At 44.9% G+C, this 25396-nt stretch overlaps 1 protein-coding gene across 2 annotated transcripts in view; it reads right to left on the bottom strand.

The window, feature by feature from the left end:
- SLC6A2 (solute carrier family 6 member 2) overlaps positions 1 to 25396 on the bottom strand; it is a 338811-nt gene that overhangs the window by 97117 nt on the left and 216298 nt on the right. For both annotated transcript variants that reach the window (XM_088471851.1, XM_088471850.1), the window contains one exon: positions 8541 to 8679. In XM_088471851.1, the coding sequence (XP_088327977.1) occupies positions 8541 to 8679 (139 nt within the window). The remainder of the gene's footprint in view (positions 1 to 8540; positions 8680 to 25396) is intronic.

The raw sequence follows: 25396 nt of genomic DNA, 5'->3' as shown, positions 1-25396 counted from the left end.
GCATCATCGGTGCCAATCTGATTCTGCTCATTCATTCAGTAGTATATATTTAGTTCCATTCCAAAATTCTGTTCAATAAACACTTTCTATTCCTGTTCTCGCCTTCGGGCCCATCATCCACCGCCGTATCTCTACCTCCTCACATCTATACCAGAGGAGGTCCTGGCTCAAACCACCTAAGTTTGTCCACACCTCTCAAATCTCCTCTTCAGTCTTCCACGCCTGATCCAACCCAAAATCAACCCTCAGGCATGACAATTTGTACTGGCTAATGGATCCTGCCAAGAATCAGGCATAAGATTCTGGGTTTACACCTGATTTTGTTGCTCGCCTAGAACACCAAGAGACAGTGCAGGGTCAAGTGGTACAGTTCCTCCAAGAATTGACTAACCAGCTGGATAACATACAATCCACTCTGAGAGGCTCAGGAGCTACCACTTTATCCATTACAATTTCTCTGGTTCCAGTTTCCTCAGTGGCACCTCATCTGCACATTCCTACTCCTGAAAAATTTGATGGGAACCCCAAAAATTGCAGGGGTTTCCTAAATCAATGTGAAATACAGTTTGAGCTCCAACCCAGCAATTTTCCTACAGACCGTACCCGTGTGGCATTTATCATCTCCCTTTTATCTGGATCCACCTTAGAATGGGCTTTACTCATATGGGAAAGATTGGATCCCATCCTAACATCTTGCAAGGAATATGTCACGGCATTCAGTCGAATCTTCTATGAGCCTTGGAGAGTGTCATCTGCATCTTCAGTCCTTCTTCGTCTAAACCAGGGTTGAAATTCTGTAGGTCAGTATCTGGTGCAGTTTCAAATACTGGCATCAGAACTTTGTTGGAATGATGAAGCATTCTATGCAGCCTTCTGGAACGGCTTATCCAACAAAATTAAAGATGTTCTTGTTACTCGTGATCTCCCGGACACGTTAGGGGACTTGATCTCCCTGTGCACCAAGGTGGACTTAGGTTTAAAGAATGTGCTATTGAGAGAGGGAGATTCATTCATTCCAAGCCTCGGGCCACAGTCTTGCCTCAGTCAGTTTCTCCTCCCAAAAAGAAACCGATGCAAATCAACCGTGCTCGTTTGTCACAGGAAGAACGCCAAAGGCAACAGTCTTAGAATCTCTGTTTATACTGTGCTGCTCATTCTCATCAGCTCAACAATTGTCCCAAGTGTCCTGGAAACTCCCGCTCTTAACTCAGCAATGAGAGGCCAAGTTCATTCCTCTCCAAAAAAAGTGATTGCATTCTTTCAGTTTCTCTTCAAGTAGACAAGCTCTTTAAGCAAGTCTTGGAGCTCTTGGATTCAGGCGCAGCTGATAACTTTGTCACATCTGAAGTGGTCCAGCGAAGGGCACTACCAACCGAGAGTATGCTTCAACTTATCTACCTTGCAGCAGTTGATGGAAGCTGCATCCATATGGGTCACCATTACCCTTCAGACTCGACCTCTGCGAGTCAAGATTGGTGCTCTGCACTTTGAACTTTTACATTTTCTTGCCATACCCAGAGCATCGCCAGGGGTGCCGAGAGGGGGGGAGTGGGTACTAATTACCAAGAGCCTGGACTTGCTAGAGGGGCCTGGCGGGGGCCCGGGTCCAGCGCTGCCCCTACCTCCTACCTCACAGCAGCCCAGCACATGCTGTTGTGTGCTGGGCTGCAGTGGGAGACTGCTCGCAACTGCTGAGCAGCAGTGCAGCAGTCTCCTATCTATGATTGTGGGGGAGAGCAATCACACTGATCGCACCTCCTCCTGGCTTTGCATCGGGCTGAGGGGCTCACGGTGCCCCTCCTCCCATCACGCAGTGCGGTTGTGCAGCGCAGCACAGCAAAAGTTAGTTATTTTCCTAGGGGGCATGACCATGCCTCGCGCGATTAGGTCATGCCCCCATTTCACCCGGGCCTGCCGCAGCTGTCAGCGCCCCTGGGCATTGCATTCCATAGTTCTGGGCTTGCCCTGGCTCCATCTGCATAATCCTCAAATTGACTGGAGAACTTCACAAATCACCGCTTGGGGACATTCCTGATTTGGTTCTTGCCTCCAAAAAGTTCTTCCAGTGTGCTGTGCAGTACCATTTCATCTGGATACTCCTCCTCCTTATCAAGATTTCACTCGCAGAAACAAAAGCCATGACTGACTATATCCAAGAGAATTTGGAAAAAGGGTTCATCTGCCCTTCCACCTCGGCTTCTTTTTTGTCAAAAAAAGGATGGAGGTCTGCGCCCCTGCATCGACTACAGGGGACTGAATGACATCACCATTAAAAACCCATATCCTATCCCTCTGATCTGAGAGCTTTTTGACAGAGTTAGTGGAGCCACCATCATCCCCAAATTGGACTTGCGAGAAGCATATAATCTCATATGAATTTGGGAGGGAGACAAGTGGAAGACCGAATTTAGCACCCACGATGGTCACTACGAGTACCTCATTATGCCCTTTAGTTTCAGCAATGCTCCCGCAGTATTCCAGCACTATGTCAATGAGATATTCCGTGATCTGTTGAACAAACATGTTTTTGTCTATCTTACTGATATTCTCATATTGCCAATGATCTGGAAGAACATCGCTGGCAAATAAAAGAGGTTCTGACATGCCTCCGTTCCAATCATTTCTACTGCAAATTGGAAAAGTGTGCCTTCGAGGTCAAGTCTATTCCCTTCCTGGGATATACAGGTTCTGGTCTCAAAATGGTCCCAGAAAAACTCCAAGCAATTCAGGAATGGCTGCTTCCTAATACTCTCAGGACTGTACAGTGCTCCCTTTGGTTTTCGAACTACTATCGTAAATTCATAAAGAACTTTTCCACCATAATTGCACATATCACCACGCTCACCCAGAAAGGTGCCAATCCATCCCAATGGTCAAAAGAAACAAAGAAAGTCTTTAAAAAAATCAAACAGAAGTTAATTTCAGCTCCTGTACTTCGTCAGCCTGATATCTCACAGCCATTCGTCTTGGAAGTTAACGCTTCTTCTGTAGGAGTCAGATCTGTGCTCTCTAAACACGTTCCTGATGGCCTTCTCCACTCCCGTGGATTTTTTTACAGAAAATTTGCTGACTGCAACTACTCTATTGGGGAACAGGAACTTCTCGCTATTAAGTTAGCCTTAGAGGAGTGGTGCTATCTTTTGAAAGGAGCTGTGCATAGCATTTCCATTCTCACAGACCATAAAAACCTCTTATATCTTAAGACAGCCCATTGTCTGAATCCAAGGCAAGCTAGATGGGCTCTTTTCTTCTCACGATTTAACTTGAAATTGTCTTTTCGTCAAGGGGTCCAGAACTGAAAGACCGATGCCCTCTCTAGCTCTATGGAGAAAGAAATGAAATTACGGGCCTGATTCACTACCAATCGCAACTGCGATTATGCAAGCAATCGGAAGATTGTTGCATACTGCGCATGCATCGCAGTGCGGTGTATGAACCGGCCACTGCAGTGACTATGCAGAGCCATTGCAGAGTGATTGACAGGAAGTGTCATTTGTGGGAGGTGACTGGAGAAACACAGGCGTGCCAGTGCATTTGAACGATGTTGCATGGGCATGCATAAATTATCCACTGCAATGTCGTACGCAGCTTGAGGAGTTAGCCATTTCTGAGTAAGGTCTGACCTTGTGCAAATGTGCGTGAGACTGCAATAGTACTCCATTGTACTGATGGTTCCAGTTTCATCTGGGTGGTAGTTGACCAACATGGCTCAGTTCATACCCCTTACCGGTCTTCCGTCAGTTCCCATGTTGGATCAATTATTCATACAAGAAATCTTCAGATTCCATGGACTACCTCAGGAAATCACCTCTGATCGAGTGCAGTTTGTCACCAAGCTTGGCGTTCCTTGTGTCCTTCACTTCAAGTCAAACTCAATTTCTCGACTGCCTATCAACCCCAGTCCAATGGTGAGATGGAAAGAGTCAACCAAGACCTGGAGTCACTTCTTCGTTTATTTGTATCCTCCTCTCAGGACAACTGGGCTGAACTGCTTCCTTGGGCGGAATTCTGTCACAACAATCAATACCATTCTTCATCGGGTTCCACGCCCTTTTATGACACCTATGGTCTTCACCCTCAAGTTCCTGAGTTTCAGCCCCTTCCTGCCTTGCAAATTCTAGCTGCTGACCGCACCTTGCAAGATTTGGAAAGAGATCCGCACATCCCTTCCGAACGGTACAAGAAGTTTGCTTGACAGGAAGATGAGAGCAGTTCCCAGCCTAAAGGAGGGTGATCGAGTTTGGCTCTCTACATGAAATCTGTGGTTAAGACTGCCATCAATGAAATTTGCACCCTGCTACATTGAGCCATTCACCTTTGAGTGTGTAATCAACCCTGTTTCATTTAAACTCAAGCTACCTGCCTTCCTGAGGATACCAAATTCCTTCCATATTTCTTTAATGAAACCACTCACACTCAACCAGTTTCATTCAACACTTCCAAAGGCACCAGACTCATCGTGGAGTTGAATACAAAGTGGGAAAGATTCTGGACTCTAGAATTCATTATGGACATCTCCAATAAGTAATCGACTGGAAGGGCTGCAGCCCAGAAGAACGTTTCTGGACTTTTGCCTCTGATGTCCACGCTCCTCCTTTGACCCGAGCGTTCCATGCCAAGTTTCCACAAAAGCCTAAGAAGTGTCCTGGAGCCACCCGGTGCCTGTCCAGGCTAGCACTGAGGTCCGCTCAAGCTGTGCATCACTCCCGGATAGCACAGAGGTCCACTCAGAGTGCTGTTCCCAGACCAGCTGACTGCAGCATCCAATTTCTGGGGATCCACACCTATAAATTCCATTCCCTGACTGGCCCTCATTGCCAGTACAACGTCGCTTCTTGCTGAAGTTACAGCTCAGTACTGAGCTCCCAGCTACTCTGTGTCTGAATGGTCCCAGTCCGTTATATCCAGTTCCTAGATCTAGATAAGTCTCCAATACCATCTTGTATACCAGTCTGGTTTAACCACTGAGACTTGTTCTTACAGCAACCATCAGTTCCAGCCAATACCTCCAATCATCGGTCTCATCCAATGCTTGCAACATCTTATCAATTAAGTTCTTCAATTCTTCAACATCGATCTCAAACCAATCAAGTTCATCAATTCTTCAACATCGGATTCAATTCCATTAAGTTCTTCAAATCATCAAAATAGGTCTCAAACCGATCCAGATCTCAATCCAGCATTATCGGTTCCTATCCGATTCTGCTCATTCAAATAGTGGTATATATTTAGTTCCATTCCAACCTGCTGTTCAATAAACACTTTCTATTCCTGTTCTAGCCATCCACCACCATATCTCTACCTCCTCATATCTATACATGAAGAGGTTCTGGCTCAAACCACCAAAGTTCATCCACGCCTCTCAAATCTCCTCTTCAGTTTCCCATGCCTGTTCCAACCCAAGTACCAGCATGCGGGGGAGGCTTGTTGGGACCTGCAGTTCCCCAGCAAAAGACAATAATTTCAACTATTTGAAATGCACTACTCTACATAATCAACCCAACACACACTGCCCAAGGGGTGCCAGAGATAGCCCGGGCTATCAGCCTGGGCATGGGGTGCCCTAGAGGGGGGAACCCTTTATTGGTAGGGTCCCCAGCTCCCCAGGGATCCTTGGTCTGGTCTGACTAGCGGTCAGGGTTGATGCTTCAGCTGGGTGGCCCGGTGAAAGGGTTCCCCTGGCTGTGGCATCAGCCCCCCACTAGAAAAAGTCTGGTGCTGGTTCTGGAAAATACAGGGGGACCCTGTGCATTTTTTCCCCCTGTATTTCCAGAACCAGTACCAGATTAGAGCCCAGTGCTAGTTACGCAGAATACGGGGAACCCCTACGTCATTTGTCCCCCGAATTTTGGCAACATGGGATGGTTGTGACTTGCCCGGTGCTGGTTGTGCTTACATATGGGGGAACCCTACGTTGTTTGTCCCCCGTATGTTGCACAACTAGCACTGGTTCACTAAAAGTTTTTGAAAAACTTTTTTTTTTTTCACAGATGCAGGGATGGTTCTCACTGAATCATTCCTGCATCTGTGTTTATTTTATTAAGGACAGATGCATGCATCACGTATCTCCCCATGGATGCATCAGTCTTTTTTTTGTTTTTTTAAATACGCCGCTCTGGTGCACGATGTATCGAATGCGCAAATACACGGCACGATCGGCATATGATCACGATAGATAGGATGGGCTGCACATCTGATCAAACGATACGTTTTAAGAGCTGCGGAATTGCACATCGGATCATATCCTACCTTAAAAACGACACGATTTCCATGCGATTCATCGTACGAATCGTCGCATATCTGACAATCGCCCCAAAATCACACTAGTTTATGACCAGCATTACTTGTAGCAAGCAGTGTAAGGTAACAGGGATTCATGCTGGCTAGAACGCAGGTGAGCATGAGACTGGATAGGAATGGTCAGCAATGTAAAAAGAAGAAACTGATTTGGCAGATTTTGCAATTGAAAAGAGAAATTAATGTACTGTAGTAAGAGGAAAACTCACAGGAGACGAATGTCATGAGACAAGAAACTTAGAAAGACATAACTTTGCCGTGTTGTGAGTTATGGGGTCTGGACTGGATCCTGCTGACATGTGATGTAGGAGTACTGTATCTGGAAATTAAGTTATCTAATCAATTTAAGGAATGCTGACATGAGACAAAACTGAAAGGCAAAACAGTAAGAGGGATTTGAGGAATGAAGCATTATAGTGCAAAATGAATAATCAAACCCCCTGATTACCACCTCCAAGTGTGCTCCTATCCCACTGACTACCTGACAAGACTCTCCCTAACCTTAAATATTTTGGGAGCTCACTAAGAAGCTGACTTTTACTATAACCTATATTTAGATTGTAAGCTCTCACGAGCAGTGCCCTCTTCCCTCATGTACTTTTCCTTCCCTCACTCCTTCCCACTGCAAACACCATCAAACCCTTGGGTTTGAAGCCCCAACGCTTATTTGGGTATTATGACTACTGATGCAGCAATGTTTATACACTATGGCCCTGATTCAGACCCACTCGCTAGATGCGGCCGCTCGCTCCCAGCGTATGGAAATTCATCTAAGTGACGTCAAGGCAGGCGATCGCATGGCAAGGCATAAGCACACCCACTATGTCTTGGCGAACGATCACTTTGTGTTTATAGATGCCCACAAGCCTGTCTTTAGCCGCCCACTAGCAAACGTCAACTCCAGGAAGTATATACAACCATCGGTACATTGGGTTCCATCGGATCTGACCACAGCGCTTGCGGTTGACTGTACCCTACCGCAAGCACTGAGAGCTCTTCAGTGTATAATTCAACCAGGTGACGTGTACTATGACGCTGCCTGTTAATTATGCACGCCTCTGAAATAGCGTTGAAACACTCAGGCACGCCTGCGTTCACACTTCCACTCCGCCGTTACTACTGGCCTGGCCCTGTTACCACCCACAAATGGCTTCTCCTGTCACTCATTCCACTGGGCTGTCTATGCTGGGTGCGTGAGCGCTTCCCGATCGCTCAAACTAGTTCATGCACGCGCACTGTGATGCATATGCATGCGCAATTGCATAACACCGGCGGCGTACGAGCGAGCGGCCACTTGCGAGAGGATTTGAATCAGGCCCTATGTCCATGTGCTGCAATGTTTTGTACTATAAGTCACATTTTTTCTTGTTTTGTTCATACTGTTTCTACACTTTGTAATGTGCTGTGATCCCCTTGTGGCGCCATATAAATAAAGGATAATAATTATAATAATAGCCCCCCCCCCCTCCACCTGATACTACTCCTTCTGGGTACCAGCAGCTAACTTCCTTTTCTCATTCCCCTCTCCCTTCTGACTATAAGCCCTCATGAGTAGTTCCTTCTCTTCACTTCATTTAATATTTGTGATTTCTCCGACAACCTTCTATGTACCGTACTTGTTCTGTTTTTATGTAGTAATTGTTTTGTACAATTTGTTATATCAATTATATCAACTGAGTTCTGTAGCGCCTTACATTTTGCTTGATTTTAGAGTTTGGCCATTGCATGAAGAGGGCATAAGTAGCACTTAATAAGCTGTAGTCTGTGTAATACAAAGTCCAGTGTATAAAATACTTCAGTCATACACTATACAGGGCCAGCAATCACAGTAATAGTAGAAAAATATGCAGCCACTGACATCCCATGGGTGTTGGGCATGGCCGCAGCTCTAGTAAAATCATATTATATAGCTATTATGGTCATCATTTGAGCTGCCAAAGTGGAGGGTTTCTGAGCAACTGGAACCCCCCCTGTCTTTGCCTATGTGTTATGCTGGGTAGAAACGAAAGTGATGAATCGGGGGACAAGAACAGATGCCAATGGGACCAATCAAAAACAGTTAGTAGAGGCAGCGGATGGATAAGTATATAAAGAAACTGAGCCCTCCCACAATGGTAGACTAAGCTACACTCATCATGGTTTTATTTCCTATAACCATAATAGAGCAGAAGGAACAAATGCTGACACATATACATTCAGCAAATAGACATAATAATTTCATGTGCTCATTGTTTTTTACTTACTTTGCCTGATGTCTTCACCCCTTTCCATAGGCTGAAAAAAAGGACTATAAGTATGGCAAAGAGACACAGAGTTAGCTGCCATCGTGGTAGTCCTAGGTCATGGATCCCAGCACTTTCATGCATGTGCAACACTCCACGTCTACAGGGAAATATAAAAAGCTGCAGCTTGGTTTCCTGACAACTGGTCATATATTATCAGTTAGATAACAGTAATAGTAATACACAAACAGTATAATACACATACTCAACTTTACAGTATGTCCATACATAAAAAACGTTAATAGATCCTCCTGATTTTACACCCCAATAAAATAATTTAAAAACAATGCCAACCCTAAATTCTTACAATAAAATATTGTAGTATAATCCTGTGAACAGGAAACAGGGTGTTTCAACTAAATATCTGTAATCCATTTTGGACATGTTCAGGATTAATATGAATACTGTATTTCCAGTTTTAACAAATACTCAAAAAAAAAAATTATAGTTTGCTGAAGCATTCGGTTTGAAATAACTAATGAGATTTCTGGGAGATCATATGGGAACAACTACCACTATAGTATCATTCTGCAATAATTTAACTGTTTATTACAGAGAACCACCAGATAAGGAGGGTGCTTTAAATAAGAAGAGTGCAGACGCAGATTCATTCATCAAATCATATTTTTTTTTTATAAATATTTTTTTATTGAGAAAAGTATCATGCCATACAGAAATAAAAATGGAATACAATCAGTTAACAAACAATAAATGATTAGAAATCTAGTCACCAATATTAAATATCGTAGTAATATAATTGTAATACATAAAAAATTAGTAAATAAGTAAACATTGTAATACTGTGTCATGGTTCTGCCCCATAACAGAACAACAACTGGTATACGAGGAGCCCTCTATCGCATGGAATTCAAAAACATCTAAATTGATATCAGGGAACAGCTTAAATACAGCAACCAGGAGGTGCCACAACAGTGACCTAACATTCAAAAATGGTCCTGCAGCATCTAAAATCCCTAAAAGGGAGAGGAGCCATTGGATAACACTTTTAAAATGTACTAAGAAGTTAGGGAAAAAGCTTTTCTGGTATATTCTCTAACATGGGGAGGCTTTGTACGGACATATGGAAGCCAGATCGAGCAAAATTTGAAATCAAATTGTTACGTAGTAAATGGACCTGGTATATGCTGTGTCTGTGTCACCTCTGGTCCGTCCCGTTTCATGAACATATACGCAGTGCCTGTCATGAGGGTTACTTTTTTCAGATGTGTTACAAGTCGCAGTCACGACTTGTCTTCCTCCGGAAATGTACCTGTGTATGATGCGGTTGTTCTGGTCTCCCCAGGTGCCAGACGCTCAGCACGCCTCAGGAAGTCACTTACTGTCCATAGCACAATCTGATTGGATGATCCTCCTATTGTACATGCCGGACCTTTGCTGCCTTGCCAACTATAGCGTTCCTGTGGGTTCTCCTGGCTCGAGCAGTATCATGTTGAATCTGTTGTAAGGATCTCCGTCTCCTCGGTTTTGTCTCCCAGCTGCCTCCAGCTCTTGTGGCCTCTCCTACGTCTCCCTAGTTGCACCATCAACTCCTGTGCTGTGCTCCGGTTTCTTGATCCCACCTACAGCTTCCTAGCTGCACTGGCACCTACGCCTTCCAAGCTGAATCAGCATTCTCGGCAGGTCAGTGGATGCTAATTTGTACACAAACTTGTACTCAAACCTATGTTTTGTCCATCACGACTTTGGATGCTAATTTGTACTAACCTGTACACAAACTTGTACTCAAACCTATGTATTGTCCGTCAAGACTGTGGATGCTAATTTATACACAAACTTGTATACAAACTCGTACTCAAACCTACGTATTGTCCATCAGGACTTTGGATGCTAATTTGTACACAAACTTGTACTCAAACCTATGTGTTGTCCCTCAGGACTTTGGATGCTAATTTGTACTAACCTGCACACAAACTTGTACTCAAACCTATGTATTGTCCATCAAGACTGTGGATGCTAATTTATACACAAACTTGTACACAAACTTGTACTCAAACCTACGTATTGTCCGTCAGGACTTTGGACGCTAATTTGTACACAAACTTGTACACTAACTTGTACTCAAACTTACGTACTGTCTCTCTGGACTTTGGACGCCAATTTGTATACTAACTTGTACATTAACTCGTACTCTAATCTAAGTACTATTCATCAGGACATTGTACCTTGTTCAGTGCTCAAGTCAGTGGAAAATGCAGGATTTCTACTTGATTTTAGAGCGAGTGTGGCCAGTCCACGAAGAGGGCATAATTAGTACTTAAACAGCTTTACTATGCGTCATACATACTGTATTGTGTGTGATAATTCCAGCATATACAGGACCAGCGATCACAGTAACCCATTATATGCAGCAGTAGGGGCATCCTGCCTGAGCTGAATGTATTTATTTTAGATGTGTGCACCTTTCCAGAGCATTGGAGCAAGTTCAGGAGCCTGGAGGAACAGCAGAAGGACCTAGCACTGCCCTGGACATATATGTACATAATGGGCTCTATAGTAGTGCATCCCTAACATTACATCTTTTCCAGATCTCCTAGTTGGTGCACAGGTTATTTATCACTGGCTGATACATGTTAAAAGACCCACAGGTGGTGCCAAATTATTTCATTTGTGACCCTGAGAATAAATGCAGCACTAGTAAAATTCTATTATATTACTATTTCTATTGTGGTCATGGTGTGGGCTGGGGAGGGGGGTTCCAGGCAGATGGAAACATCCCCTGCGTTTGCCTTTGCAAGCCACAACATTGGCTCTCCAAGCTAAATCAATTGTCAAACTCTTCAGTACGGACTCTAAACCACAACATTGGCTCTAAAAGCCAAATCAATTGTCAAACTCTTCAGTACGGAGTCTAAACCACAACATCGGCTCTCAAAGCCAAATCAGTTGTCAAACTCTTCAGTATGGACTCTAAACCACAACATCGGCTCTCAAAGCCAAATCAATTGTCAAACTCTTCAGTACGGACTCTAATCCACAACATCGGCTCTCAAAGCCAAATCAATGATTAAACTCTTCAGTACAGGCCTCAAGCCATTTTTTTTCTACTCTTATAACCATACCACATTTACTACCAACAGAATCTTGAACCAGCTTCTTGCCGCATCAATCGTTTACTGATCCTGTTCTGAATCTATACTCATATCTTCTATGCACGATTTAGTTTCCATTCCTACTGTTGCTCTCACGATTGTATCCTTTTGCTCCTCCTAAATTGCTACTACCTCGAGCTGTAAGTCCAGGCGGCCGCCTAAGTACCGGTAAACGTATCCCAGTTCTAAGGGAACAACGGGCGGTTGTTATTGGCAGAAGATCTCGCTAGCCTGGTTCTAGACTTTTCACGTGGAGTAGGCACTGGATATCATAACAAGATGCTGGTGTAAATGTATGCAATGTGGATGATGACTAACAGCTAGCACTATCTAGCTGTCATGTTTGCATGGCAGCTCTGGATTCTTGTAATTATCAGCTGGTATTGGCACTATCTGTATCAACAGCTGCTTTTTTTTTATTTGCTATGTCAAGTACGCAGGTCATGGGCCTCTGCATAGGTTCTTAGGGGTATATGTACTTAGCCTTGGAGAAAGATAAAGTGGTAGTTTATCTCTGAGATAAACTACCAACGAATCAGCTCAAACACAGCCTGCTAAGTGACAGGAGCTGATTGGTTGGTATCTCTTTCCACTTTATCTCTCTCCAAGACTTATATAGACCCCCGATAGGTTGGTGGTATATTAAGGTGGGTACACGCCTGACATATATCTGCAGATCGAGAGAGCTGCAGATATATCTGCAGATGATGGTAGTTCCTACACACTGAATGGCCATCATCTGCGGGTCCCGGCAACCAGGGGGCATGTCGGGGGCGTTACCGGTGGGGGGAGTGTCCCGCCCCCATTCTCGCGGCTGCCGCTGTGTGTGTACTGGTGGTGTGCAGACCGCCCATACACACCTGGCGATGGACAGATATGTCTGCAGACATATCTGTCCATCGGCTGTGCAGCACAGCCAATGCAATATGTCGGTGAACACCGACGCTCACCGACATATCGCGGGTACGCACTACCCAACAGGCAGCAGATACACTGGCCGATCAATTGATCGGTCAATTTATCTGTCAGTGTGTACTAGGGGTGAGCGGGTTCGGATTTCTGAAATCCAAACCCCCCCGAGCTCCCCCGATCCGAGGCAGATCCGAGTCAGGCTCGACTTTTCCCGCCTGACTCGGACCTGAAATCGAGGCAAAACGTCATCATCCCGCCTTCCGAGTCTCGCGGGTTTTGGAACCTATATAAGGTACCCGCGTCGGCGCCATTTTCTCACTCGGCTGTGGACAGTGAAGAGGGAGGGTGGGAGTTAGGGCTGGCTGGGCTGTGTAGTGTAGTGTAGTGTAGTGCAGTGTAGTGTTGTGCTGTGCTGTGCTGCGCTGTGCTGCTGTTGTCCACTACTTCAAAGTCCATAGGGGCTGGCTGTGTTGTGCTGTGCTGTGCTGCTGTTGTTAATAGGGGCTGTGTCCACTACTTCAAAGTCCATAGGGGCTGGCTGGACTGTGTTGTGCAGTCAGTTCTCCATAGGGGCTGTGTCCACTCCAAAGTCCTGTGCAGTGTCCCAGTCCTAAAGGGGTGCTGTAGTGTTGTCCAGGGGGTGCTCTGTCCATCAGGGGTGCTCCCCCCAAGTGCTAAAAAAATAATATTTTTTGTGTGTTTGTGAATTGTGTGCGCAGTAGCCGCACGTGCATCAACAAAGTAGTGCCAAGCGTGCGCCTGTGTCATAAGTAAAGGGCCGGCTGGCTTGACCGTTAAAGGGTGCTGTAACCCCCAAAGTACACTCCAGTCCAAACCAAAAAAAAAATTATTTTCTGTGTTTGTGAATTGTGTGCGCAGTAGCCGCACATGCATCAACAAAGTAGTGCCAAGCGTGCGCCTGTGTCATAAGTAAAGGGCCGGCTGGCTTGACCGTTAAAGGGTGCTGTAACCCCCAAAGTACACTCCAGTCCAAACCAAAAAAAAATTATTTTCTGTGTTTGTGAATTGTGTGCGCAGTAGCCGCACGCGCATCAACAAAGTAGTGCCAAGTGTGCGCCTGTGTCATAAGTAAAGGGCCGGCTGGCTTGACCGTTAAAGGGTGCTGTTACCCCCAAAGTACACTCCAGTCCAAACCAAAAAAAAAATTATTTTCTGTGTTTGTGAATTGTGTGCGCAGTAGCCGCACGTGCATCAACAAAGTAGTGCCAAGCGTGCGCCTGTGTCATAAGTAAAGGGCCGGCTGGCTTGACCGTTAAAGGGTGCTGTAACCCCCAAAGTACACTCCAGTCCAAACCAAAAAAAAAATATTTTCTGTGTTTGTGAATTGTGTGCGCAGTAGCCGCACGTGCATCAACAAAGTAGTGCCAAGCGTGCGCCTGTGTCATAAGTAAAGGGCCGGCTGGCTTGACCGTTAAAGGGTGCTGTAACCCCCAAAGTACACTCCAAACCAAAAAATATATATTTTCTGTGTTTGTGACTTGTGTGCACTGTGGCTGCACGTGCATCAACAAAGGAGCAGCGCCAAGCGTGCGCCTGTGTCCCATAAGTAAAGAGCCAGCTGGCTCATTTCTTAAAGGGTGGTGTAACCCACAAAGTGCACTACTCTCCAGCAAAAATAAAAAAATATTTTCTGTGTTTGTGTGCGCTTTAGCCGCACATATATATCAATATAACATAAATGGAGGACCAAACTTTCTCCGATAAAAATAAAATAGGGAAAGATCAAGAACCACTTCCTCCTAGTGCTATTGCTGCTGCTGGGAGTTGTTCATCATCCCAGAGAGGAAGTAGGAACATCACTACTTTTACTAAACAATTGACCCTCCAACAGTCCCTAGCGATGAGGATGAAGTACGACAGCAGTCATCCTGAAGCAAAACGTATAACTGAGGCCTTGACTGCTATGTTGGTGTTAGACGTGCGTCCGGTATCCGCCATTAGTGCAGTGGGATTTAGACAATTGATGGAGGTAGTGTGTCCCCGGTTCCAAATCCCGTCTAGATTCCACCTGCATCCTCAAAGCAGCAGCGACAAGCGTGCGTCTGTTTGTTAAAGGGTGGTGACACCCTCAAAGTGTCCTACACAAACAATAAAAATATTGTTCTTTTTTTTTCGGTCTTTGTGAAATGTGTGGGCTGTAGCCGCACCTGCATCCTTAAAGCAGCAGCGACAAGCGTGCGTCTGTCTGTTTAAGGGTGGTGACACCCTCAAAGTGTGCTACACAAACAATAAAAATATTGTTCTTTTTTTTCTGTCTTTGTGAATTGTGTGGGCTGTAGCCGCACTTGCATCCTCAAAGCAGCAGCGACAAGCGTGCGTCTGTCTGTTAAAGGGTGGTGTAACCCTCAAAGTGCTCCAAAAAATAAAAAACTATTTTTTTAATGTGTTTGTGACTTGTGTGCGATGTAGCCGCACGTGCATCAACATAGTAGCAGCGCCAAGCGTGCGCCTGTGTCATAAGTCAAGGGCTGGTTTGGACATCTGGTCCGGACTGAAGGACGTGCCAACAATTTCTGACAAGTCTACTGTCACTGCATATGATACTGTCCTCAAAGCAGCAGCGACAAGCGTGCGTCTGTCTGTTAAAGGGTGGTGACACCCTCAAAGTTTGCTACACAAACAATAAAAATATTGTTCTTTTTTTTTCTGTCTTTGTGAATTGTGTGGGCTGTAGCCGCACTTGCATCCTCAAAGCAGCAGCGACAAGCGTGCGTCTGTCTGTTAAAGGGTGGTGTAACTCTCAAAGTGCTCCAAAAAATAAAAAACTATTTTTTTAATGTGTTTGTGACTTGTGTGCGATGTAGCCGCACTTGCATCCTCAAAGCAGCAGCAACAAGCGTGCGTCTGTCTGTTAAAGGGTGGTGACACCCTCAAAGTGTGCTACACAAACAATAAAAATATTGTTCTTTTTTTTTCTGTCTTTGTGAATTGTGTGGGCTGTAGCCGCACTTGCATCCTCAAAGCAGCAGTGACAAGCGTGCATCTGTCTGTTAAAGGGTGGTGACACCCTCAAAGTGTGCTACACAAACAATAAAAATATTGTTCTTTTTTTTCTGTCTTTGTGAATTGTGTGGGCTGTAGCCGCACTTGCATCCTCAAAGCAGCAGCGACAAGCGTGCGTCTGTCTGTTAAAGGGTGGTGACACCCTCAAAGTGTGCTACACAAACAATAAAAATATTGTTCTTTTTTTTTCTGTCTTTGTGAATTGTGTGGGCTGTAGCCGCACTTGCATCCTCAAAGCTGCAGTGACAAGCGTGCGTCTGTCTGTTAAAGGGTGGTGACACCCTCAAAGTGTGCTACACAAACAATAAAAATATTGTTCTTTTTTTTCTGTCTTTGTGAATTGTGTGGGCTGTAGCCGCACTTGCATCCTCAAAGCAGCAGCGACAAGCGTGCGTCTGTCTGTTAAAGGGTGGTATAACCCTCAAAGTGCTCCAAAAAAAAAAAAACTATTTTTTTAATGTGTCTGTGACTTGTGTGCGATGTAGCCGCACGTGCATCAACATAGTAGCAGCGCCAAGCGTGCGCCTGTGTCATAAGTCAAGGGCTGGTTTGGACATCTGGTCCGGACTGAAGGACGTGCCAACAATTTCTGACAAGTCTACTGTCACTGCATATGATACTGTCCTCAAAGCAGCAGCGACAAGCGTGCGTCTGTCTGTTAAAGGGTGGTGACACCCTCAAAGTTTGATACACAAACAATAAAAATATTGTTCTTTTTTTTTCTGTCTTTGTGAATTGTGTGGGCTGTAGCCGCACTTGCATCCTCAAAGCAGCAGCGACAAGCGTGCGTCTGTCTGTTAAAGGGTGGTGTAACTCTCAAAGTGCTCCAAAAAATAAAAAACTATTTTTTTAATGTGTTTGTTACTTGTGTGCGATGTAGCCGCACTTGCATCCTCAAAGCAGCAGCGACAAGCGTGCGTCTGTCTGTTAAAGGGTGGTGACACCCTCAAAGTGTGCTACACAAACAATAAAAATATTCTTCTTTTTTCTGTCTTTGTGAATTGTGTGGGCTGTAGCCGCACTTGCATCCTCAAAGCTGCAGCGACAAGCGTGCGTCTGTCTGTTAAAGGGTGGTGACACCCTCAAAGTGTGCTACACAAACAATAAAAATATTGTTCTTTTTTTTTCGGTCTTTGTGAAATGTGTGGGCTGTAGCCGCACCTGCATCCTTAAAGCAGCAGTGACAAGCGTGCATCTGTCTGTTAAAGGGTGGTGACACCCTCAAAGTGTGCTACACAAACAATAAAAATATTGTTCTTTTTTTTTCGGTCTTTGTGAAATGTGTGGGCTGTAGCCGCACCTGCATCCTTAAAGCAGCAGCGACAAGCGTGCGTCTGTCTGTTAAAGGGTGGTGACACCCTCAAAGTGTGCTACGCAAACAATAAAAATATTCTTTTTTTTTTTTCTGTCTTTGTGAATTGTGTGGGCTGTAGCCGCACGTGCGTCAACAAAGTAGTGCCAAGCGTGCGCCTGTGTCATAAGTAAAGGGCCGGCTGGCTTGACCGTTAAAGGGTGCTGTAACCCCCAAAGTACACTCCAGTCCAAACCAAAAAAAAATATTTTCTGTGTTTGTGAATTGTGTGCGCAGTAGCCGCACGTGCATCAACAAAGTAGTGCCAAGCATGCGCCTGTGTCATAAGTAAAGGGCTGGCTGGCTTGACCGTTAAAGGGTGCTGTAACCCCCAAAGTACACTCCAGTCCAAACCAAAAAAATATATATTTTCTGTGTTTGTGAATTGTGTGCGCAGTAGCCGCACGTGCATCAACAAAGTAGTGCCAAGCGTGCGCCTGTGTCATAAGTAAAGGGCCGGCTGGCTTGACCATTAAAGGGTGCTGTAACCCCCAAAGTACACTCCAGTCCAAACCAAAAAAAAAATTATTTTCTGTGTTTGTGAATTGTGTGCGCAGTAGCAGCACGTGCATCAACAAAGTAGTGCCAAGCGTGCGCCTGTGTCATAAGTAAAGGGCCAGCTGGCTTGACCGTTAAAGGGTGCTGTAACCCCCAAAGTACACTCCAAACCAAAAAATATATATTTTCTGTGTTTGTGACTTGTGTGCACTGTGGCTGCACGTGCATCAACAAAGGAGCAGCGCCAAGCGTGCGCCTGTGTCCCATAAGTAAAGAGCCGGCTGGCTCATTTCTTAAAGGGTGGTGTAACCCACAAAGTGCACTACTCTCCAGCAAAAATAAAAAAATATTTTCTGTGTTTGTGTGCGCTTTAGCCGCACGTATATATCAATATAACATAAATGGAGGACCAAACTTTCTCCGATAAAAATAAAATAGGGAAAGATCAAGAACCACTTCCTCCTAGTGCTATTGCTGCTGCTGGGAGTTGTTCATCATCCCAGAGAGGAAGTAGGAACATCACTACTTTTACTAAACAATTGACCCTCCAACAGTCCCTAGCGATGAGGATGAAGTACGACAGCAGTCATCCTGAAGCAAAACGTATAACTGAGGCCTTGACTGCTATGTTGGTGTTAGACGTGCGTCCGGTATCCGCCATTAGTGCAGTGGGATTTAGACAATTGATGGAGGTAGTGTGTCCCCGGTTCCAAATCCCGTCTAGATTCCACCTGCATCCTCAAAGCAGCAGCGACAAGCGTGCGTCTGTCTGTTAAAGGGTGGTGACACCCTCAAAGTGTGCTACACAAACAATAAAAATATTGTTCTTTTTTTTTCGGTCTTTGTGAAATGTGTGGGTTGTAGCCGCACCTGCATCCTTAAAGCAGCAGCGACAAGCGTGCGTCTGTCTGTTAAAGGGTGGTGACACCCTCAAAGTGTGCTACACAAACAATAAAAATATTGTTCTTTTTTTTTCTGTCTTTGTGAATTGTGTGGGCTGTAGCCGCACTTGCATCCTCAAAGCAGCAGTGACAAGCGTGCGTCTGTCTGTTAAAGGGTGGTGACACCCTCAAAGTGTGCTACACAAACAATAAAAATATTGTTCTTTTTTTTCTGTCTTTGTGAATTGTGTGGGCTGTAGCCGCACTTGCATCCTCAAAGCAGCAGCGACAAGCGTGCGTCTGTCTGTTAAAGGGTGGTATAACCCTCAAAGTGCTCCAAAAAATAAAAAACTATTTTTTTAATGTGTTTGTGACTTGTGTGCGATGTAGCCGCACATGCATCAACATAGTAGCAGCGCCAAGCGTGCGCCTGTGTCATAAGTCAAGGGCTGGTTTGGACATCTGGTCCGGACTGAAGGACGTGCCAACAATTTCTGACAAGTCTACTGTCACTGCATATGATACTGTCCTCAAAGCAGCAGCGACAAGCGTGCGTCTGTCTGTTAAAGGGTGGTGACACCCTCAAAGTGTGCTACGCAAACAATAAAAATATTGTTCTTTTTTTTTCTGTCTTTGTGAATTGTGTGGGCTGTAGCCGCACTTGCATCCTCAAAGCAGCAGTGACAAGCGTGCGTCTGTCTGCTAAAGGGTGGTGTAACCTTCAAAGTTCGCTCCACAAACAATAAAAATATTCTTTTTTTTTTTTCTGTCTTTGTGAATTGTGTGGGCTGTAGCCGCACGTGCGTCAACAAAGTAGTGCCAAGCGTGCGCCTGTGTCATAAGTAAAGGGCCGGCTGGCTTGACCGTTAAAGGGTGCTGTAACCCCCAAAGTACACTCCAGTCCAAACCAAAAAAAAATATTTTCTGTGTTTGTGAATTGTGTGCGCAGTAGCCGCACGTGCATCAACAAAGTAGTGCCAAGCATGCGCCTGTGTCATAAGTAAAGGGCTGGCTGGCTTGACCGTTAAAGGGTGCTGTAACCCCAAAAGTACACTCCAGTCCAAACCAAAAAAATATATATTTTCCGTGTTTGTGAATTGTGTGGGCTGTAGCCGCACTTGCATCCTCAAAGCTGCAGCGACAAGCGTGCGTCTGTCTGTTAAAGGGTGGTGACACCCTCAAAGTGTGCTACACAAACAATAAAAATATTGTTCTTTTTTTTTGGTCTTTGTGAAATGTGTGGGCTGTAGCCGCACCTGCATCCTTAAAGCAGCAGTGACAAGCGTGCATCTGTCTGTTAAAGGGTGGTGACACCCTCAAAGTGTGCTACACAAACAATAAAAATATTGTTCTTTTTTTTTCGGTCTTTGTGAATTGTGTGGGCTGTAGCCGCACCTGCATCCTTAAAGCAGCAGCGACAAGCGTGCGTCTGTCTGTTAAAGGGTGGTGACACCCTCAAAGTGTGCTACGCAAACAATAAAAATATTGTTCTTTTTTTTTCTGTCTTTGTGAATTGTGTGGGCTGTAGCCGCACTTGCATCCTCAAAGCAGCAGTGACAAGCGTGCGTCTGTCTGCTAAAGGGTGGTGTAACCCTCAAAGTGCGCTCCACAAACAATAAAAATATTCTTTTTTTTTTTTCTGTCTTTGTGAATTGTGTGGGCTGTAGCCGCACGTGCGTCAACAAAGTAGTGCCAAGCGTGCGCCTGTGTCATAAGTAAAGGGCCAGCTGGCTTGACCGTTAAAGGGTGCTGTAACCCCCAAAGTACACTCCAGTCCAAACCAAAAAAAAATATTTTCTGTGTTTGTGAATTGTGTGCGCAGTAGCCGCACGAGCATCAACAAAGTAGTGCCAAGCATGCGCCTGTGTCATAAGTAAAGGGCTGGCTGGCTTGACCGTTAAAGGGTGCTGTAACCCCCAAAGTACACTCCAGTCCAAACCAAAAAAATATATATTTTCCGTGTTTGTGAATTGTGTGCGCAGTAGCCGCACGTGCATCAACAAAGTAGTGCCAAGCGTGCGCCTGTGTCATAAGTAAAGGGCCGGCTGGCTTGACCATTAAAGGGTGCTGTAACCCCCAAAGTACACTCCAGTCCAAACCAAAAAAAAAATTATTTTCTGTGTTTGTGAATTGTGTGCGCAGTAGCAGCACATGCATCAACAAAGTAGTGCCAAGCGTGCGCCTGTGTCATAAGTAAAGGGCCGGCTGGCTTGACCGTTAAAGGGTGCTGTAACCCCCAAAGTACACTCCAAACCAAAAAATATATATTTTCTGTGTTTGTGACTTGTGTGCACTGTGGCTGCACGTGCATCAACAAAGGAGCAGCGCCAAGCGTGCGCCTGTGTCCCATAAGTAAAGAGCCGGCTGGCTCATTTCTTAAAGGGTGGTGTAACCCACAAAGTGCACTACTCTCCAGCAAAAATAAAAAAATATTTTCTGTGTTTGTGTGCGCTTTAGCCGCACGTATATATCAATATAACATAAATGGAGGACCAAACTTTCTCCGATAAAAATAAAATAGGGAAAGATCAAGAACCACTTCCTCCTAGTGCTATTGCTGCTGCTGGGAGTTGTTCATCATCCCAGAGAGGAAGTAGGAACATCACTACTTTTACTAAACAATAGACCCTCCAACAGTCCCTAGCGATGAGGATGAAGTACGACAGCAGTCATCCTGAAGCAAAACGTATAACTGAGGCCTTGACTGCTATGTTGGTGTTAGACGTGCGTCCGGTATCCGCCATTAGTGCAGTGGGATTTAGACAATTGATGGAGGTAGTGTGTCACCGGTTCCAAATCCCGTCTAGATTCCACCTGCATCCTCAAAGCAGCAGCGACAAGCGTGCGTCTGTCTGTTAAAGGGTGGTGACACCCTCAAAGTGTGCTACACAAACAATAAAAATATTGTTCTTTTTTTTTCGGTCTTTGTGAAATGTGTGGGTTGTAGCCGCACCTGCATCCTTAAAGCAGCAGTGACAAGCGTGCGTCTGTCTGTTTAAGGGTGGTGACACCCTCAAAGTGTGCTACACAAACAATAAAAATATTGTTCTTTTTTTTCTGTCTTTGTGAATTGTGTGGGCTGTAGCCGCACTTGCATCCTCAAAGCAGCAGCGACAAGCGTGCGTCTGTCTGTTAAAGGGTGGTGTAACCCTCAAAGTGCTCCAAAAAATAAAAAACTATTTTTTTAATGTGTTTGTGACTTGTGTGCGATGTAGCCGCACGTGCATCAACATAGTAGCAGCGCCAAGCGTGCGCCTGTGTCATAAGTCAAGGGCTGGTTTGGACATCTGGTCCGGACTGAAGGACGTGCCAACAATTTCTGACAAGTCTACTGTCACTGCATATGATACTGTCCTCAAAGCAGCAGCGACAAGCGTGCGTCTGTCTGTTAAAGGGTGGTGACACCCTCAAAGTGTGCTACACAAACAATAAAAATATTCTTCTTTTTTCTGTCTTTGTGAATTGTGTGGGCTGTAGCCGCACTTGCATCCTCAAAGCTGCAGCGACAAGCGTGCGTCTGTCTGTTAAAGGGTGGTGACACCCTCAAAGTGTGCTACACAAACAATAAAAATATTGTTCTTTTTTTTTCGGTCTTTGTGAAATGTGTGGGCTGTAGCCGCACCTGCATCCTTAAAGCAGCAGTGACAAGCGTGCATCTGTCTGTTAAAGGGTGGTGACACCCTCAAAGTGTGCTACGCAAACAATAAAAATATTGTACTTTTTTTTTCGGTCTTTGTGAAATGTGTGGGCTGTAGCCGCACCTGCATCCTTAAAGCAGCAGCGACAAGCGTGCGTCTGTCTGTTAAAGGGTGGTGACACCCTCAAAGTGTGCTACGCAAACAATAAAAATATTGTTCTTTTTTTTCTGTCTTTGTGAATTGTGTGGGCTGTAGCCGCACTTGCATCCTCAAAGCAGCAGCGACAAGCGTGCGTCTGTCTGCTAAAGGGTGGTGTAACCCTCAAAGTGCGCTCCACAAACAATAAAAATATTCTTTTTTTTTTTCTGTCTTTGTGAATTGTGTGGGCTGTAGCCGCACTTGCATCCTCAAAGCAGCAGTGACAAGCGTGCATCTGTCTGTTAAAGGATTACATCGGTGACAGCATCCAAGTAGGCATGTCAGACAGTCTGTACCTGTACTGGCAGGAAAAAGAAGCAATTTGGAGGTCCCTGTACAAACTGGCTCTATTTTACCTGAGTTGCCCCTCCTCCAGTGTGTACTCCGAAAGAGTGTTTAGTGCAGCCGGGAACCTTGTCAGCGAAAGGCGTAGGAGGTTGCTTGCACAAAATGTGGAGAAGATGATGTTCATAAAATGAATTATCAACTCTTCCAGGGAGACCAGCCTCCAGAACGTACAGAGGGACCTGTGGTTCCAGCGGGGATGAATTAATACTCTGTGAGGATGAGGATGTACACACTGAAGAGGGTGAGGAATCGGTGGATGAGGAGGATGAGGATGACATCTTGCCTCCGTAGAGCCAGTTTGTGCAGGGACAGATTAATTGCCAGCTTGTTTTGTGGGGGCCCAAACGAACCAATCATTTCAGCCACAGTTGTGTGGCAGACCCTGGCGCTGAAATGATTGCTTTGTTAAAGTGTGCATGTCCTGTTTATACAACATAAGGGTGGGTGGGAGGGCCCAAGGACAATTCCATCTTGCACCTCTTTTTTTTATTTGCATTATGTACAGTTTGGGGCCTAGTTTTTCAAACTGCCATCCTGTCTGCCACTGCAGTTTCACGCCTAGATGGGTCACGTGTTTGTGCCGCCCACTCGTGTCGCTTAGCATAGTCATCCAGCTACCTCGGTGCAACCTTTTGGACATAAAAACACTATTGTGAGGTGTGAGGTGTTCAGAATAGACTGGAAATGAGTGGAAATTAAGGTTATTGAGGTTAATAATAGCATAGGAGCAGAAAAACCTACAAATTCTGTGATTTTAGCTGTTTTTATGCTTTTTTTCAAAAAAATACAGATCCAAAACACAAAACCCAGAACCCAAAACACGGAAGGGTGGTTTTGGCAAAACCAATCCAGATCCAAAACACGAAGAAAGATCCAGATCCAAAACCAAAACACAAAACACGAAAAGTGGCCGGTGCACACCCCTAGTGTGTACCCAGCTTAAGAACAGAAAAGTAATTAACAAGCCACAGTTTGGTACACATAATAGCAAGGATAAGTCACAGGAGTATTGCAAAGGAAGGTTAGAAACAGGTCAAAGGTTATACACTATAAATATGGTAACAGCCACAATCATGAGACAGGAGCATGCCAACAGTGATACACTGGAAGCATGGAGTCAGCCAATGGGAATAGTGGGACTGGAGCTAGGTTGTAAGCCTAATACTCTGGCAACATACTGCTGCCAAAAAGAGGTTTAAAAAGACAGGCCTCAAAGAAAGGGTCGTCCACGTGAGGTATGGGGTCACATAAGCAAAAGCATAAAGCTGTTAGAGAGACAATGTGCTGAGCAATATTGGTGAAAGATATTGGTGAAAGGTATTGGGTGTACACACTGAAAGATATCGTTAATGATATTGTTCAGTGACGTCATCCTGCCACATCCCTGAACAGGCACTTTCTGATGATATCGTCAGATTGGCCTGTATGTTTGCACGACAGCAAACATTGGGAGCGCGCACCGTTGGTCGTTTGGTGCATACACACTGAATGATATGAACGATATATAACGCTGAACGATATCGTTATCGTTCACATTGTTCGCTTTTATCGTATAGTGTGTATGCCCCATTATAGATAGAGAGGTGGACACCAGTAACAGATCCATACAAACATTCTACCATGAGGAAAAAGGCACCTATAGACATGGTTTGCAGGAGTCGGGCACTTTGTGTCGCAATGTGACACTAGTGACTTCTGATTGCCTATTTGCTGACTGACCCCTCCAGTCCAATATTTATTCACTTTTAGTATACAAAGTATAATCCAAGTCCAAGATTGTTCCAAACACACACTGTCAGAACTGTTTGATGAATATTGGGACTACTGTACTAGGGTCAGTGAGACTTTACAAAAAAACTCTGATCAAATAACAAGACAAAGTAGATAAAACCCAGCAATGGGATCACATTGGGAGAAACAGTGACAAACTGTGTTTTAGAGTGATTATGCTCTTTTGTAAACTGGCTTAGTTTTAATAATCGCCAAACCTATCCTTTTCTCCTATATTTGGCTGGGTGTGACAATGCTTACCACACTGAGGTGAATAGCTGTCTGGCAGGTAACATGGTTAGCACTGATTTGATGATGGGGATTGGTTGGCAACTCTCACAAACTGCACAGAATTTGAATCTTTGCTCTATCAGCTGGGATTTTGCACTACCAGGAACAGGGACTTGGGGGTCTATTTACTAAGCCTTGGATGTAGATAAAGTTGACGGAGATAAGGTGCCAACCAACCAGCTCCTTTCATTTTTCAAACACAGCCTGTGACACGGCAGTTAGGAACTGATTGGCTGGTACTTTATCTCTGTTCACTTTATCTCCAACCAAGGCTCAGTAAATAGAACCCTTGGAGTCGAATGCACCAGTGGGTTCACCTGAGACCCTCACAAAATGGTTTGGGCTTCGCTTAGTCCAGTAGGCAGTTAAAGCCCCCCGGTCCTGGTTCCTAGCATGATAGACTGGTAGCATTAAATCAGAACAAGGTTCAGCATGCCGGTCTGGTACATGGAGAGGCGACAGGAAAAATACTATGGCTGATAACTAAGAAAGCTAAGGTCTGGTACAAAATGAAATGTCACGTGGATCAATACAGTGAGAGGTCGGGTAACAAGCAAGACTATGAAACAAAGTATTATATAAACACTGGAATACAAAGGTACTAGAGCTAGGTAGTGAGCTTATTACTATGGCAGCTTGCAGAAGCTGTATAAGGGGTTTAATATGAGAGGCTTGTTTGAAATTGCCACACTAGTGAAGTTAGCAGTCACCTGACCACAAGTTCAAATCTATTGAAGAGCCATCTACTATGGCAACTCAACGTGGACATAGGCCCTCATTCAGAGGCGGTCGGAGG

This window comes from Taudactylus pleione, unplaced genomic scaffold, assembly GCF_031769625.1.
Source record: "Taudactylus pleione unplaced genomic scaffold, aTauple2 ptg000117l, whole genome shotgun sequence".
Taxonomy (NCBI): Eukaryota; Metazoa; Chordata; class Amphibia; order Anura; family Myobatrachidae; genus Taudactylus; species Taudactylus pleione.
Note: the sequence above shows the minus strand (reverse complement) of the source record. Positions and strands in the feature narration are given on the sequence as shown.